General features: G+C 35.0%; 1 protein-coding gene across 2 annotated transcripts in view; it reads right to left on the reverse strand.

Annotated features, from left to right (window-relative positions):
* Nucleotides 1-5,912: 5,912 nt before the first annotated feature.
* Nucleotides 5,913-16,993, reverse strand: part of PPM1D (protein phosphatase, Mg2+/Mn2+ dependent 1D) — a 44,707-nt gene continuing 33,626 nt past the window's right edge. For both annotated transcript variants that reach the window (XM_072637749.1, XM_072637747.1), the window contains exons 5-6: nucleotides 13,633-13,872; nucleotides 5,913-7,329 (exon numbers count right to left, since the gene is read on the reverse strand). In XM_072637749.1, the coding sequence (XP_072493850.1) occupies nucleotides 6,766-7,329; nucleotides 13,633-13,872 (804 nt within the window). In that variant the 3' untranslated portion in view covers nucleotides 5,913-6,765. The remainder of the gene's footprint in view (nucleotides 7,330-13,632; nucleotides 13,873-16,993) is intronic.

Below are 16,993 nucleotides of genomic sequence, written 5' to 3' on the forward strand. Positions count from 1 at the left end.
AGACTGACTACCAAGCTGAAGGTCTACAGAACTGTTGTGCTGACTTCATTATTATATGCTTGTGAAACATGGACAGTCTACCAGCACCATGCCAGTAAACTGAATTGCTTACACTTGAACTGTCTTAGGAAGATTCTGAGGATCACCTGGCAGCATAAGGTACCAGACACTGAAGTCCTTGCTCGAGCTGAACTGCCAAGTATTCAAACTATGCTTCAGAGAGCACAACTCCATTGGGCTGGCCACGTTGTTCGAATGCAGAATGTATGCTTGACAAAAAGACTATTTTATGGAGAACTTGCATGGGGCAGGTGATCACATGGTGGCCAGAAGAAACAATACAAGGACACTCTCAAGGTCTCTCTCAAGAACTTTGGGTTTGGCTGTGCAACATGGAAGACACTGGCACAGGATGGCTAAGCATGATGTGCCCACATAAGAAAAGGTGCTGTGCTCTTTGAGCAAAGCAGAATTGAGGATGTGCAAATTTGGGATATCCACCCCAAATATTCAAATGGACTATCTGTGCCCAACCTGTGGTAGAGCATTCCGAGCATGTATTGGTTAGCCACAGTTGGACACAGAAATTTCACTTTACAATGGTGATGTCATTTTGGTCCTCTCTGAAGACGAAGGACAACAACCAACCAACCATGTTCTAGGGTGTGGGAAAGATGTAGATTGGAGTAGATAGTCAGTGTTCGTAACAGCTAGAAGTTCTGAAATATCTTTTTTTCCTGCTGCTTCACAAAGCCTGAAATTAAAAGGAACCAACCCTCCCAAAATCCTGGAAGCCCATAAAAGAAAAATTGTTTTACCATGGGAACTACCCATGGGACATGTTTTCTGTGCTCTTCTAAGACCCTGGATGCTCAGTAAATATCATCAGCTTAAAAGTCTTTGCAGCGTCACAATCCAGTTTTGAGATGCTGGTTCAAAAAAGGAATTAATTCTAGCATATGAGCTCTTCCAGCTGGGAAATCCATTTTCAGTGGAACATGTGATTTCATGGCCCTAGCTCTTTGTTCTTCCAGTTACCCCCACACCCCATTATTATATTTAATAGTGACTCGCATTGCTTTTCCTGTGGAACACAAAGCTAGAAAAGTACCAGACAGAAATTCCTTTGGTATTTCTTGAAAATACATTCAGGGAATTCTTTATATGTCCTATAAATTTTGAGGCCAGTCAGTTCTTGGCTGTATGTTTTTGAGTGAGTCTGGACTGGCTATTTCATTACTTACCCCTGACTCTGAAAGAAAGTACTAGACAGTCACTACATCAGGTGATTGCAGCTCTTGTGAAATACCATAGTGTCATCACAGAAAAAAACTGCTGTTCCTGTTCTACAACATGGCAGGAGGGTGGATATGGGGTAAGGGGTGAGGACAAGATCAAGGATTCTTGACCTTTTTTGTGTCATGATTGCTTTGGCAGTCTGGTGAAGACTTTGGACCCTGAGTCAGAATGTTTTTAAAAGCAGAAAAATATACTATGTAGAATTGCAAAGGAAACCAATTATATTAAAATAGTCATCAAATTTTGTTTTAAAACAAGTTAACAGATTCTACTTTAAACCTTCCTGGACTGGAGTCTGAAAAGTCCCTCTAGCTCTAGACTTCTGCTCCATGAGCTCTCAAAGATATAAGCATATGTAGCAAAAGGCTATTGCAATACTCCAGACTAAGGTAATGAGGGCCTACACCAGGGTAGTAGCAGCATCCAGCGGTCAAGGGTCCTGATGTCTCACCCCATATAACTAGAGAGTCCTAGCTGAAGGGAAAGGAGCCTCTTCCCTACGCATTCATTCTGCATAATCATCACTAGATGAATCTTTCTACAAGATCATTTGCATCCTATTAATGAACATCTCGTTATTCACAGGATCATGATATCAGACTGGAAGAAAACTTAGAAATCATGTAGTCCAGCTGCCTTATTTCTAAGGAAATTAAGACCTAGAGTAGTCATTCAATAAACATTAAGCACCTAGTATATACCAGACGCCATGTTGAGGCAAAAGAAGTGACTTGCCTAGAGTAATGTGGGTAGTAAATAGTACAGCCAGGATTTGAACCCAGATCCTCTCACTCCAGCTTCAACAACCTTTTTCATTATACCATTCTACCTATTCACAAGGTCTCTAGGCTTTTAATAGTTTGTCCAACACCCTTATCTTTTATAATGTCAGTCTCCTAAACTAACCAACTCCATGTTTCTATTGTTTCCCTGCTTTTCTTCTTCACTCCAAATGCTACCTAATCCAGAGGGCTAATACCTGTCCATGAAGCCTTACCTAATAACAAAGTAATCATTTCCTTTCCCTCATTCAGCACTGGTGAATTTTTAGGCTGTACAGAAATTATTTTTCAGTTCATACTTTTAGAACTGAACACAATATTGGAGGTCAAATCCAACCCATTCATGTCATATGAAAATAAAAGGAGGTCAGGAGAAGTTAAGTAACTGCCCAACGTCCCACACAATGCTAAGTGCTAGACATACAAAGAAAGGCAAAACACAGATCATTTCTGAAAGTAATTCATAGAATAGAGGAGACAACATGCAAATCATTATGTATCAACAAGATATAAATATGACAAGTTGGAGATAGCCAAAAGAGTGGATCAGAAAAGGCTTTTTGCAGACGGTGGAACTTCAGTTGATACTTGAAGGAACCTAGGAAAACTTGTGTGTGTTGTGTTAGTCCTTCATTGCTGCAGAAGACCATGCCACCAGAGAAATGATGACATGACTTGTACTTGACTTTGTTTTGAGTGAGGGAGGGCTGTGCAGGTCACCAAAGTAGGAGTCAAGAGGGAAGAGTTTTGTTAAATGTTGCAACCTACCCGCTCATCCCACCATTTGTCTTTCCATTACTCATATAGGGATACTTAGTTGTAATTCTTTGGAAGAAGCAGTAGATTAAAATGTCAGGGAAACTAACAAGAATCAGTCACCCTTGCAGTAGTCTAGACCTGAGCAAATAAAAGGTCTGCACCTGGGTGGTGGTAGTGCCAGAGGAGAGGAGGGAATATATTCCAGAGATGTTAAAAAAGGTAGAAAGGCCAGGATTCAAGGAAGGAGTTGAAAATAATACCTAGGTTTGCAGCCTGAGTGGCTGGGAGGATAGCAGTGCCTTCAACAGCTAGGGGAGTAGAAGGGTTCTTTGGTGGGAAAGATGATTCAGTTTGTGACCTGTTGTTTTGGTTTAAGATGCGAGATCAAATGCTGCAGATGAGTTGTCTCCTCTTTCATAACTTTTAAAAAGACTACCCACTTAGCCACAGATATCCTTGAACTTTTTTTCTTAACATTTTAGTAATTTATTTCGTTATAATTGGTTTCCTTTGTAACTGTATTTCATTTTATACATTTAAATATGTTCTTTACTAGATTGTCAAAGGGGTCCATGACACACACACAAAAAGGCTATGGAACCATATTTATGCTCTAAAATTGAATGTGGAACCATCCACAGATAAACATTTAACTCATCTAAAATGTATATTCCAATAGAATGTGAACTCCCAGAGAGTAAGAACTGGTCCTTCACCTTTATATCCACAGCTTCCAGTACAATGCCTAATATATTTAAGAACAATTGTTAGGTATAATCAAATTCTACTCACGATAATACATAGAATCCGAAGGGGGGAAAAATAACTTTGAATTTTTTTTCTAACGTACTTCTTTCCACCAGGATTATTCATAAGAATTTTGGAAGTTCCAGCTATAAACCAATATATTGTGTCCTTACAACATACAATGATCCACTTTCCAGTTAGAAAAACACCTCCTCCCCTCCCTCACCCCTAACAGATTTAGCAGTCCCAAAATAAAATTAAGCATAACTTAATACACAGTGCCTGGCACACATAGTAGGTAGGTGATTGATAAATGTTGATAGACTTATTGGTGGCAATGTTTCCTGCTTAGAAAATCATTCTGTCTGGACCCAAATGGTGTAGTGTAACTAGCACTAGACTTGAGAAGACTTGGGTTCAAGTTTTGGCTCTTCTGGTACCTATGTTATCTTTTCCTTGTTCAAGATTCCCTTATATATTACCTGAAATCATCTTGGGGCTAGTTAAGACAATTCTTTGCAAGAAATAGCTTGCACTTAAATAAATTAAACAGTTTCTGGCAGATTGGTGCCTAAACATAGAGTACAGTATTGGTGTCAATATTTTTTTTTCTTTTGACACTTGTAAAAACAAGTTATTCTGAGAAACTGGTTTGTTGTTGGTTCAGTAGTTTCAGTCGTGTCCAACTCTTCATGACCCCTTTTGGGGATTTTCTTGGCAAAGATATTGAAGTACTTTGCCGTTTTCTTCTCCAGCTCATTGTACAGATGTGGAAACTGAGGCAAACAGGGTTCAGTGACTTGCCCAGGGTTACACAGGTACTAAATGTCTGGGGCCAGATTTGAACTCAAGAAGAGGAGTCTTCCTGACACCAGGCCTTGAATTCTATCTATTGTGCCACCTGGTGAAACTGAAGGTATAAATTTATATACTCCCACTTCCCTCCCTCTCCAAAAAAAGTAGGACGAGGTTGATCATTATTCAAGTTAATGATGGTACATTTTTCAATAGTGCTATTATTGGTCTGGTTCAATAGTTTTGCTGTCTCCAAAAGATATAAGATAGTAGAAACTGAATGCCAAACTAAAGCACATGAACAAGTTAATTTTATAAAGGATCTTGATACTCGATACTGAGATTCTAAGAAGGAGCTGAACAATTCTCAGAGGCTCCAAACTATTAGCTTTGATTAGTTGAGATCATCTAATGGGAAAAAAATGATCACTATGGGTAGTGCATCTTCGTAAGACAATAAAAATGATACAAGCTAACACCTTAATTCTTTTTTGTTACCATAAGTCTTAAATGGCAATAACACATAAATAATACATTCTGTATTCTGCAAGACATACTAATTGCCTTAGTTATCTTTCAGAGGAAGAATTGGCTGCTATTGCGTAAATCCTCCCTTAAGAGGCTGGGTGTGACTGTAGCCATGGTAACACATAGCAAGATCTAATTTTAGCACTTTATTGTTCTTTGAAAAAGTAGCTCCAAAAATAAGATGGCTCTGATTCAAATTATATGAAATTGCATCCAGCTACCTCTTAAAGCAATAGATCATAGTTAAACACTACTAAAGCTTCTTGAGAAAGGGATGTTTATTATTCCCACCTCTCAAAGCCTATTTCCTTACACCTACAAATGAGAAAGTCAGGCTCAACTTCTAGGTCCCTCTTCCAGTTTTGTGAACCTGAGAATAAATATGATTCTACTAAAACAGATTTGGTATTAAAAGATTTACTATATTAAAAGGGGCAGCTAAGAACTCTTCGAATCCAGCCTCAGACTCTTAATAGCTGTATGACCCACAGCAAGTCACTTAACCTTATTTGCCTCATTTTCTCATCTATAAAAACCATTTCAGTATATTTGCCAGTCAAACCTCAAATGAGATCACAAAGTGTAGGACACAACTAAAATTCAACAACTGTATCAAAATCCATTCCCTGTAGAGAAATATAGGTACGAAAGATGGACAGATGGAAGATCTTCTAACGTTGCACTTAGGGATGGTAATCCTCATTTTTCTCCCTGCAATGAAAAGATGTCCTACCAAGCCTACAAGTGGAAAATAGTCCCTAAGTAACAAATGCTACTTCAGAAATAAATTAATGAAGCAATTAAAAAATTAATCAAAGAGAAGATATATCTTATGTAACTTTTTTGGAATTAAGGAATATTAAAAACTCAAATTATCTTTATTAGTATTTTGGAGACAAGATGGATTTAAGATATGTGCATTTGGAATTAGTATCCCAAACTATAATCAGGTGTACAAAAATAATATATTCTTGTTAAAAGAAAATAAGCAAGAGCACCAAAAACAGTACACTGGTTTATTAGATGAACATAGAGTGTCCATATAGCCAATGAGTATGTTGAAAGTTAGCAGCATCATCAGTTATTTGGAAAAAGACTTTAAAATGTCATATCCTTTTTTAAGGTATAATGAAAAAAGACTAACTACTTAAAACCTGATAGTCATGGCATTGAAAATTTGGGGTAATGGGGAAGTTGATTTCACCCCCACACATACACACACACAAACAGACCTTTTGATGATTTGATGACTCATGTATCAGAAAAATTAAACAATGGAAGAGATACTGCATAGTGTTTTAATTAGGATGAACAACCTAACATCAAGCTATTATATGGCTCACCTGCTTCCACTAAGTTTCAGTTTTCATTTATGAAATCTAAAATCAAAAAATAAATTTTAAAGAGGAATTCTCTAAGAGATTGTTTGAGTGGAGTCACTATGAAAATACATCACTTTTCCAGTCTGTTGAATAATTTAGTTAAAAAGTCGTGAAACTCTTAAGTAATTTATACAAATTCAGTTCATTAATAAGCTTTCTTAAAAGATTAAACAGATTTCTAAAATCTAATTATTTTTATTTTCATTTTTTAAAGACATTTAGCCCTGTCGTCACGATTACTTTATTCAAGGACTAAGTTTGTATGAAGGATACAAATTTACACACATTTTACAGCAACTTATACCCTAACATCTACAAAATTCACAATTATAATACAAGTGAGTACAAGGCTGAGATAAAAAGCTGTTTGAATAAGGAAAAAAAGGCTTTCTACTTTCTTTTTTAAATGTTTGACTTCTGTACCAATGTAAAAAAAAAATCTTTCTCTGATTTTAAGATGGGCACCATACCCTTCAACAAACACAAACAGTTTTCCGGTGCTGGTGTAACAAAGGATTTCCAAGTTTCTTCTGGCCCCTAAGACTACGGCGCATAGCAAGCTTCACTGAGTTTTTACGTTGAGGGGTTGAGGAAAGACCCTCTGATGAAGAACCACTGTTTCGGTTTAGGCCACTTCGTCTGGGCTTCTTCATAGCCGGTCCAGAGTTGGATTCTTCTAGTGTCCTTTTAAAGTTAGCTGGAGGGGTCCTCTCAACTTCTTGGGCTTTCAGTTGTCCAGGAGTTGATTTCTTTAAGTTTTTTTGGTCCACAGTAGGGTTTGCTGAGTTAGAAGAGGAAAGGCCAACTGTGAGGCTATTGCTGTTACTCAAAGAGTCATGTATCCTCAAAGTCAGGCCTTTTGAGTAGTTTTCCTCTACTGCCTCTGGGTCCTTTGAAGATACTGCTACAGACTGGACACTACCCCGAGCTCTCTCAGTTGGTAACTCTAAATATTTCTCTGAGAAGGCATTACTTCGAACGAGGGCAGGAATATGGTCCTTAGGGCTCAGTCGTGGCCATGCATCCTCTTCCAAAAACTGAAAAAGAAGGAGAACCATATCAGAAATTATTTATATTGTAGTTAAATGAATTCCTGAAAGTAAAGTCCTGTAGCTATTACAATAAGGAAAATTAAGATACATAAAACTAAAACACTTTCACAACAAACCAAGTTTAACTTGTCAAACAGATGCTATGGCTGATGATTAAGTCCTCCTAGACTCTCTTTGGAGATCTTGAATGTACACATCTCTTTAGACAAGTTGAAAATAGTCTTACTGTGGTATAGTTGTCCTCCAAGTCTGGGAGTATATACGGTTTCACTGATGAAGACAGTCAAATAATGTTTCATGGAAGGGAAAGCACAATTAACAATCTACCTAAAGCACATCAGATGGTCACATGTCAGCTATTTTGTGTTATACTATAGTAAACAAAAGAAAGACTATTTTGAAGAACAAGGCTTCAAATAGACTGAACAAAAATCCTATATGCAAGCAAACTATTCTGTTAGCCTGAGTCTCAGTCACTATTTCTGAAAAATCAAGAAAATAAAGAGCATTAAATTTCTTAATTTAAGCTTCCACAGTGAATCAGTTCTAATTTTAAAATCTCCTCAAGGGCTATGGAACAATATGCGCACACACACATTGTTGGTGAAGCAGTGAAATGGTACAACCACATTGGAAATCAGTTTGGAATTATGTAAATAAAGTGACTAAAATGTCCATATCCTTTTGAATCAGAGACTCCATTACTGGGCTTATAGCCCAACGAAATCATCAATAAGAATATCCCCATATACACCAAAAAACTTATAGCAGCACTTTTTGTGATAGCAAAAAATTGGAAGCAAAGTTAAATGTTTGTCAGTTGGGAAATGGCTAAACAAATTATGGCACATGAATGTAATGGAATACTACACTACTGTGTGGTAAGAAATTATGTGTGTAATGAATATAGAAATGATCTTTATGAAATGATGCAGAGTGAAGTAAGCAAAGCCAAGAAAAACTACCATGCACAAAATAACCACAACAAGGCAAATGGAAAGAACCACACGCCAAAAAATCCAAAGTAAATGTAATAGAATTATAAAGAGATAAAATGAGAAAACATTCACAACCCAGATCCCTCCCCATGGAGGTGGAAGCTACACAGGCATTATACATTGTACATTTCTGGACTTTTTCAATGTAGCAATCAGCTATGCTGATTTTTTTTCCTCTCTAAAAATTAGTATTTCTCATATGGGCTGACTCTCTGGGAGAGGAAAGAGAAGGGATACTTGGGGTAACTATGATGATGTGAGAAACAAAAACAGCAATGAAAACCTATTTTTTTAAGTCTCTTCAAAAGATCCTTACTACAGATCATGAAAAAGCTTAGGGGGAGGTTAAAGTCAACAATTGAATAATCTTCTGATAGGCAAAATAGATTTACTTGCCAATATTATAGGTACCAAATTCTGTTACAGTAAAAGATTAGAGTTCAAGAAGGTTGGCCGTTCTAAGCTGCTACTTATAAGAAGAGTAGGAAGATTTTAGAATTGAAAAAGAACTTTAAAAATCACATAGTAAGGCCATCTTTGAGGAAAAAAAATTATGGTTAAGTGATTTGAGGGGGATTTTTTGTTCTTGTTTTTTGCCTCAAATATTTAGTGAACTTTAAGCAACTGAAGTTCACTAAAAAAGTTCCAGTAACTATCTACCTTTTACCCTCTAAGTTATATAAAGTAGATATAGAAATGATGGGGTATCAGAGAGTTACACTGTGGGCATATATCAGAAAACTTAGATTAACTCAAATTTCCGCAAACTTAGCAGGAAGGAAAATAGTCAAGTCTCTTATAGTTAACCAAATGTGTCATGAGGAATATCCAAAAAAAAAGCAAGTTAAACACCTCTGAAAGTGAAAGGTAGATTTAAGAGTCAGTTCTACCCATGATCATTTCTAATCTGAAGGACCTATGTGGTACAGGTCTACAGCAGAGTGGACTCAACAGAGCCTAACTTAGAAATAACCTATACTCCCTCTCTCCTAGACTAAATCAGAGCAATCTCCTAACCTCCAGAGATACTAAAATGGCATTTACCCTGTCAAATCAATGAAGAACAAAGTCATCAAAAGATCTCATAAAATATATGTACAAGTACAAAAACATGAATGTAAATATGTAAAGTATTATTTCATAAGTTAGTTCCTTGGCAGCTTTCTCAGGGACAGAATCCAGTGGAGGATGGGGCTTTGTGTGGAGAACTGTTCTGTATACTAGAGGTATCAAATGCAAGTAGCCTACAGAATCCCTGTGAGGCCAGAACTAGATTAAAATAAAATTGGGAAATGTTTAACAAAATAAATAAAAATACAACACAGCACAGATGTGAATTTGTGGCTTCTAATAAGTCAAATATGTGGCCTACAGGGATCTGTTTTTATTTGAGTCTGACAGTACTGCTATTCACCCATAGCCTTGTTTTAAATTTTAACAAGGATTTACTTATTCTTCAAGTCCAGGTTAGACACTTTCTGGAGCTCCATAATCAAATAGGCTAATTTACTACCTGTTCTATGATAATCATTACTTACACTGATATCAATTATTCTAAATGTGATCATATCTTGTCTTTTTAACAACATGCCCAAGAGATTCATGAAAATCATGACTTCAGAGGGCAATGATCTCTACTTGAAATGCTGTCAGCTCTAGTCACAAATAAATATTAATTCCCGATGCAAAACTGGACATAGTTGGAACCACATTCTGATAGTACTATATCTAAGACTATACTTTTATCTCTAAAACTTAATTTAAGAACCTTACCCTAGTGAAAAGGCTAGAAAACTTAATAGCAGAGAGTTTTGTTTCTAAAATAAATTAAGTTTCATATTATAAACATCAAAGTGCTTTAGGAAATAACACCATTAGCTCAGGATCCTATGCATTCACATAAAGGGACTCAGTACAAAAGTACACAGTCCTGTCTTGGTGTTCTATCCAGAAAATACAGTTAAAACACAATAACTTCTCTCTCTGGGTCATTGGTTCACTTATTTTATACCTGTATGCCTCACTTCAAAAGCATGATGATCTTCAATTTGCTTGTGATAATGAGCAGATGTTTATGAATACTTCTCAAACCTCAAGGTAGCTATGTTTTGGATAATGATGACAGGGCAATGAAGACCTGCTTTCCTTTACAATAAAAGGAGCTATATATGGAGTATGTTCTTTTTCCTGTACTGAATCAGGTACCCTCAGTTCATTTTTACCCTGTAAAAGTAAATTCTAACTGGGATAGCTCAGGTAAAAATCTGCCCAATTTTTAATGGATTTAGCAGAGAAACAAAAAAAAAAAGAAAAGATTTTGTGGCAATAAATAGTGAGAATGACATCTGCTGCAACAAAATAACTAGTTAAATAGATTCTAGACAGCAGCTAGACATACTACTTGTGGCTACCCATGATGAAATCCAAAAGAGACAGTAAGTCTCAAAGGAACAATACTAGACTAGTATGGATTAAAAATTGATGGGAATCCTTTACAAAAGAGACAGACAATGGGACAAGTTCAGAGTTAACACAATTTATTATAATTTCTGTTGTGCCATTTCTTTTTAAATTCACAGACTATTATTCTGATACTACGGGTGCGAAGGCTTCTCTTTCCCCATTTCCTCCTTGCATTTTTCCTTTTCCTTTTCTTTTTATTGGCGTTCTGTGGGAATACATTGCAACTGTTAGCACAGTCAAAGTTTTTTATAGATCCACCCCACATTATGTTATTTGAATTACCTACCCCCTTTTTCTAGATTCATAAAGCACATAAGAAATAAGGTGCATAAATTGCACATTTTTCAACTAGAAAAATATGTTTAAATAACATCCTATCAACAGAACAACTATTTCATAATTTGAATGTGAAGTGAATACTCTATAAATTATTTAGGCTAAAACAGACCTTCATCAAAAAGTCATGCTTCAATGACTAAGCTCTGTCCCAGAGGAGAAATAACGAATCACTTTTCCCTACACTAGGCAGTGTTTGGGAACAATGGGTACAGAATGTTGTATATGCTGTCAAATGAGGTTGCCAAGTCAAGTAGCTTTTGCTCAGCTGTTTTCCTTTGTTACAAAGAAAGATTAAGCAGTCTTCCTTCATTACGAGAGGTTTAACTTTCATTTTTGCTAAAGAGGAGGGTTCTATGGTAGCAATATATCAATTTCAAAAATTCCTCAATATTGCAGGAATCAAGACATATCTTTTTTGTCCCTACCCTGCCTCCGTAAACCATAGCACACAAGAAATCTTTATTCCTAAATCATAAATACTAAATTTTTTCTTGAATAAAAGGAACCAACTTAGACTGAAGGGGGAAAGTGGGAAGGGGAAGTTCCCCAACTTCATAACAACTTACATTTATATAACACTTTAGCATCACAAAGTAGACTTTACTGACATCCCATATTTCTATTTATTTAGCTGTAATACACACAAGGCTTAGATTAGAATGGTTGTACTCTGATGAGATATTGTCAGTAAAGGCTGCTTTGTGATGTTAAAGTGTTATATGATTCTTTATGGTCACATGTCAACCATGTCCAAATATTTTAAAAGTCTTAAGAATTAATTATTCAAAATAAACTGAAATATCACCACACTTTTAATGGGGGCTGTTAGCCAAACAAATGAAAAATTATTGGAGCTTGTCAGAAACACAAAACAACAGAATCTACAAGAAGCATTTCTGAGAGTAAGACTTTGAAGACTTGACTTCAAGTTTCATAGACAAGAAAAAAAGGAAAACAAATTTTCACAGGAACAAAACTTTGTCCTTTATAAAGCTTATCAGAAATTAATCAATGACTGCATTGTTCTGATTACTTCTTTCTAATTTAGTAAGGCCAACTGATCTTTTTGCATCCCTGTATGTGGGTTGTGACATTGATAAACCAGGGATCAAAAACTATCAAAAAGCCTTCTTGCATCTCAAATTAACTTTTAGGGAAAATACTTTCAGATATACTATTTTATCTTCTACTGCATTACAACACAGACAATGAGACATATATGCTATCTATATTAAGATTAAATATTCTTGTCACAACAGTTTTCCTACTATACCTCCTGAATTCACTTTGTGTTAAAACAAATTAGGTAGCAAAGCACTAGATATATCCAAATAACTGCCCCTCCCCAAATAGAAACTACTGAAAACAATCATATGTTTATAACTAGATTAAGATAAAGTGCCCTCAAAAAGGGTTTGATAGGCAAAATTTCAGAAAACTTTGACAACAAAGGCCCTTAAAAATGTGAACAGAGATTAGCAGCTTACCAATTTATATCTGAAAATAAAAAAAAATACGTCCTAAGGAAGATGAAATTACTGAGAGTGTAAAGGAGCAGGGAACAGCAGTACTAATTAAGTCCTAATAATTGTCCACAATTTGACAGTCAAACACTGATATATACTGAACCTCCCATACCTATATTAAATATCATTATAGTTTTCTAAGTCACATCTTAGCACCTTAGATGGTGGTTGTTTTAAAACCTACATGAAGAAAAGCTATTCAATTGCTTTAATTACTTTGGCAAGGTATACAGTTGGGAAAGAACGATCCTATAACATCTTTTACTGAAGGGAGCAATCATTTAATAACTTCTAAGAGGGAACTCACAAGATTATAAAGCTAAACTTGGTGCAGACTATAGCCAGTAAATCTGAAATGCCCAGTAACCACAAGGAAACTCAAATACTTAAAGGTAGTGAATTAAACTTAACAAGAGGTTGATAAAACATCAAAGAGATAGACATAAAGACTGGACTTATAATAATGTCAGTGGTTAAAGGGAACTCTCAGGTGTGCAAACTTTATCTCTCAATACAGGTCAGCACCTTCTCTGCAAATAACAGTCTTAGAGATCTGTCTAGAGCAGTGTTAAATTCAAATAGAACCCAATCCCTGCCCTGCAGACCATGTACTGATTTGGAAAACCACAGATTAACATAATCTAGCTTGTATATAGCATTTTTATTTATTTTACTAGATATTTCTTGATTACATATTAATCTAGATCAGCAGAAGGCTCCTGTTTGACACTTCTGACCTTAAGAACTGAGATATTAAGTGACTTGCCCAGGGTCAGAGTCAATATATGTAAAAGAGGTGGAATTTAAATCTAGGTCTTCCAACAACCACCAAAATCTTTAATTTCCTAAAACTAAAAACAATGGAAAAAATGCCAAGTGGCAGAAATTCTGTAGAAATTAGAACTTAAACATAATATAATGTTGAGTTATAATAATAAAAACAGAAAATAGGAAAATTTTACCTTGACCGGTGGAGTGGAACAGGTAGAAGGAGACATCGTAGTTTCCTGACTATTGTATGAGGGACTGTCCGCCAGATTTAGATAAAGCTCATCTTCACGTGTGAAGCTGCCTTGATTGTCCACTCCAGGTGAGATGCAAATGACTATGGCACTAGTGTTATCTGCACGGAGCATGCGCTGTCGCCAGCGACCTAGTGCTCTATTAACAAGCATTTTGGCACAAGATTGCCCATGTTCCCCCTGTATTTAAAAAAAAAAAATCAATGTTAAAAGTCAAGATTTTTGCTTTATTTTTTGGGGGGAGGGAGGGCAGTTAAGTGACTTGCCTAGGGTCACAAAGTTAGTTAAGTATCTGAGGCTACATTTGAACTCAGGTCCTCTTGACTTCAGGGCCAATGCTCCACTCTGCCACCTACCTGCCCCCAAGATTTGCTTCTGAGAGGAATTTAGCATAAAAAATTGAGTCCTTACAATAAGCAAGTTTCTGTGTTATAAATTACAACATAACAGTTTCAAAAAGCATCACAGAAGATAAATCCTATAAAGTGCAATAAACATGTTCCTAAAAGAAATATAAACTGTACTTTTAAAAAATCACTCTCTAAATGCACAGCAGGAGCATGCAAACATACTTCAAATAATCTTTTAGGAAATTTTTACAAATTATCTGCTTTGTAAATCTCAATGATCACATTTGCAAGGAAAAGCAAGAAAATACTTCGCCTAATATGATCCTTTTTTTAAAAAGTTTAGATTTATTCACTATTTTACCTGTTTAGAACTTAGAATTCAGTATTCATCATGCCAGAAATAAAAATTACCCATATACACCAAAGTTTTTTAAAATGTTTTAGATTACTTTTTTATTTTTTAGAAAACAAGTTCACAACATAATTATTTTTCATCTATTTTTATCTATTTGGTTTGCAAGAAATTTTACCTCTACTTTACCATTTTAATTAGGGAGGGTCAAATTAAAAATTAAGAAAAACACATTCTAAAAGGAGCAGGTTTGGAGAATTAGATTTTGTAGTACGAATGAACATTATGCATAAGTGAAATCCAGATTTTTTTTTTTAGTTCTCAGATTACCTCAAATGATGAGGACCTATTTTTAAGGAGGTTTTCATAATATGATGAACTTCAAAAGTGGCTGGCAAGGTATTATACAAGTACATTTCATTAGCATTCAAACATAAAAAGCTCCATGGAAGCAATTCAAAATATTGTATCTTAATAGTACATTCACTAATGGTTCCTCTGGGAATTGGGAAATTCTGTGTCAATGATTCACAAAACAGTCCTCTTCATGGAAGACATTTTTCAATACAGGAGTACAAGGACTGGAGACTAAATAAATTTATAATAATATAAAGATATAACATTAATTTTCAGATCTCAACTATCCTTTAATTAAGTATCTTCCTTTTCTTCCTTCATGAAAAAGATTCAATTCAAATTACTAATTACAGATTGGGACCATATTAATTCAGAATTATCTTCCAACTCTTGAGATTTTATGCTTTTGTGTGCTATACAAATAAATCTTTATTAACCATGACCACTTAATTACCTAGAATTTTCTTACTGTGATTAGAACATATATAGCAGTCAAATGAGAAGAAAATAAATTTGAACTGAGTACACTGCTCATTCCAAATCAATCCCTTGTAATATGACTATATTGATTCAAACATACAGCATGATCCAAATGACAAGAAAACAACCATGAACTGAGCAAATATTCATCTCAATTAATCCTTAAATTTTAATCATCTCAAATTCAAGTACAGTCCCCATTTCTCACCATAATACATGCCTGCAAAAGTACACTAATAAGCCTGTATTGTTCTATAAGAGTGATGTAACCTGGAAAGAGGAGTTTCTTTGTTCTCTAACAAGAATACAAAATCAAAATCAGTTCTAAGTCATGATCAACTATTATAAAAGTAAATCTATAGATTATTTTTAAAAAAGTAAAGTTATTCTCCAAGTCATAAAAATAATACATAATGCATGCTACACAATGATTTTTCTGAGGAAGAACAACGTACCATGCATGATGTGGGCATACAATACAGAAGGACTTTATGCTAAGTTTAACCAAAAGCTAATTTGCTATACCAAAGACTTAATTATATTACCTCCTTAGAACATGGTACAGCCCTTTTTAGTGGCTTTTTTTTTTTAAGAAACTTACTAATAAGTCTTACAGTAAAAAGCTGTTGACAGCCTTTACTGACCAGCCTACAGTATGTCTCAGAATAAGTCTAAAAAGCAAATTTCGAATCTATTTCTTCTCATTCACATTCACTTTTGTCAAAAAATTCAGTTCACAAGAAGAAAATCCCAGGCAACTGAAGACGAGATTCTCAGTGATCCAAGTTTTGTTCTATATACTACTGTTTTCAAGATCCTATTCTCAATATCCTATAACAATTCCTATTGTTATTAGAAACACAGAATAGTGAGCTGCCTTTATTTTTCTCCCAGTTACCCTATGACAAAAGCATTCACCATTCCATTACTATAATGGGTGCACAATATGCTAAAATGATGAATATTACTTCCATAAAAATATTTGTCTAAATTAAAAGGATTGGCCCAATACTGTTCACTTTCACCTAGTTACTTCTGTTGCTTCAACTTATTTGAAGTTCCTTAGTATCAGACCAAATAAAAGCCACCTCAAGACTAACTGGCAATTACTTCTACTTGATACTTCTAACATTGAAAGTAGAAAAGCACTGAAACAACCACCAAACTCATTAGTATCAACAAATTTCACAGAATTCTAAGACAACAATAATACATTCTGATTGCTTCACATATGTTTATGCTTTCAGATAAACATCTGAATGAACAGGGAGAAAGTAAAATCAGTAGTATTAGTGTTAGGTAGACAATGTAAAATAAGTAGACTACTGATACTGGAAACAAAAAAAGGGGATATCACAGTTTATGTTCTAAATATTTACCAAGACATGAAAAAGAGTTTTAAGAATATTTTTTAAGTTTTTTAATTCTAGTTATCCAAACAATTAAAATTACTCAGAATATCTCACTTACCCAGAATTCCAATTAATTAAATCATTAAAAAAAAAATACATCAAAACAGTTAACAGGAATTTATATAGAGCTTTACAAGTTTGCAAAGCACTTTACATAAACTACCTCACATTTGAATTTCCCAAGACTTGGGGTATTATTACCCCCATTTTAAAGATGAGAGAACTGAGATCCAGAAAGATTGAGTAATTTGACAATCTTTTATTTTTTTAAAGAGATTTTTACTGAGAATGCTCTGAGTCATAAAACTATGAAGCTCCCCTTCTAAAAAACATACAATTCCTACCCCTAA

The sequence above is a fragment of the Notamacropus eugenii genome, chromosome 2, assembly GCF_028372415.1.
Source record: "Notamacropus eugenii isolate mMacEug1 chromosome 2, mMacEug1.pri_v2, whole genome shotgun sequence".
NCBI classification, from domain to species: domain Eukaryota; kingdom Metazoa; phylum Chordata; class Mammalia; order Diprotodontia; family Macropodidae; genus Notamacropus; species Notamacropus eugenii.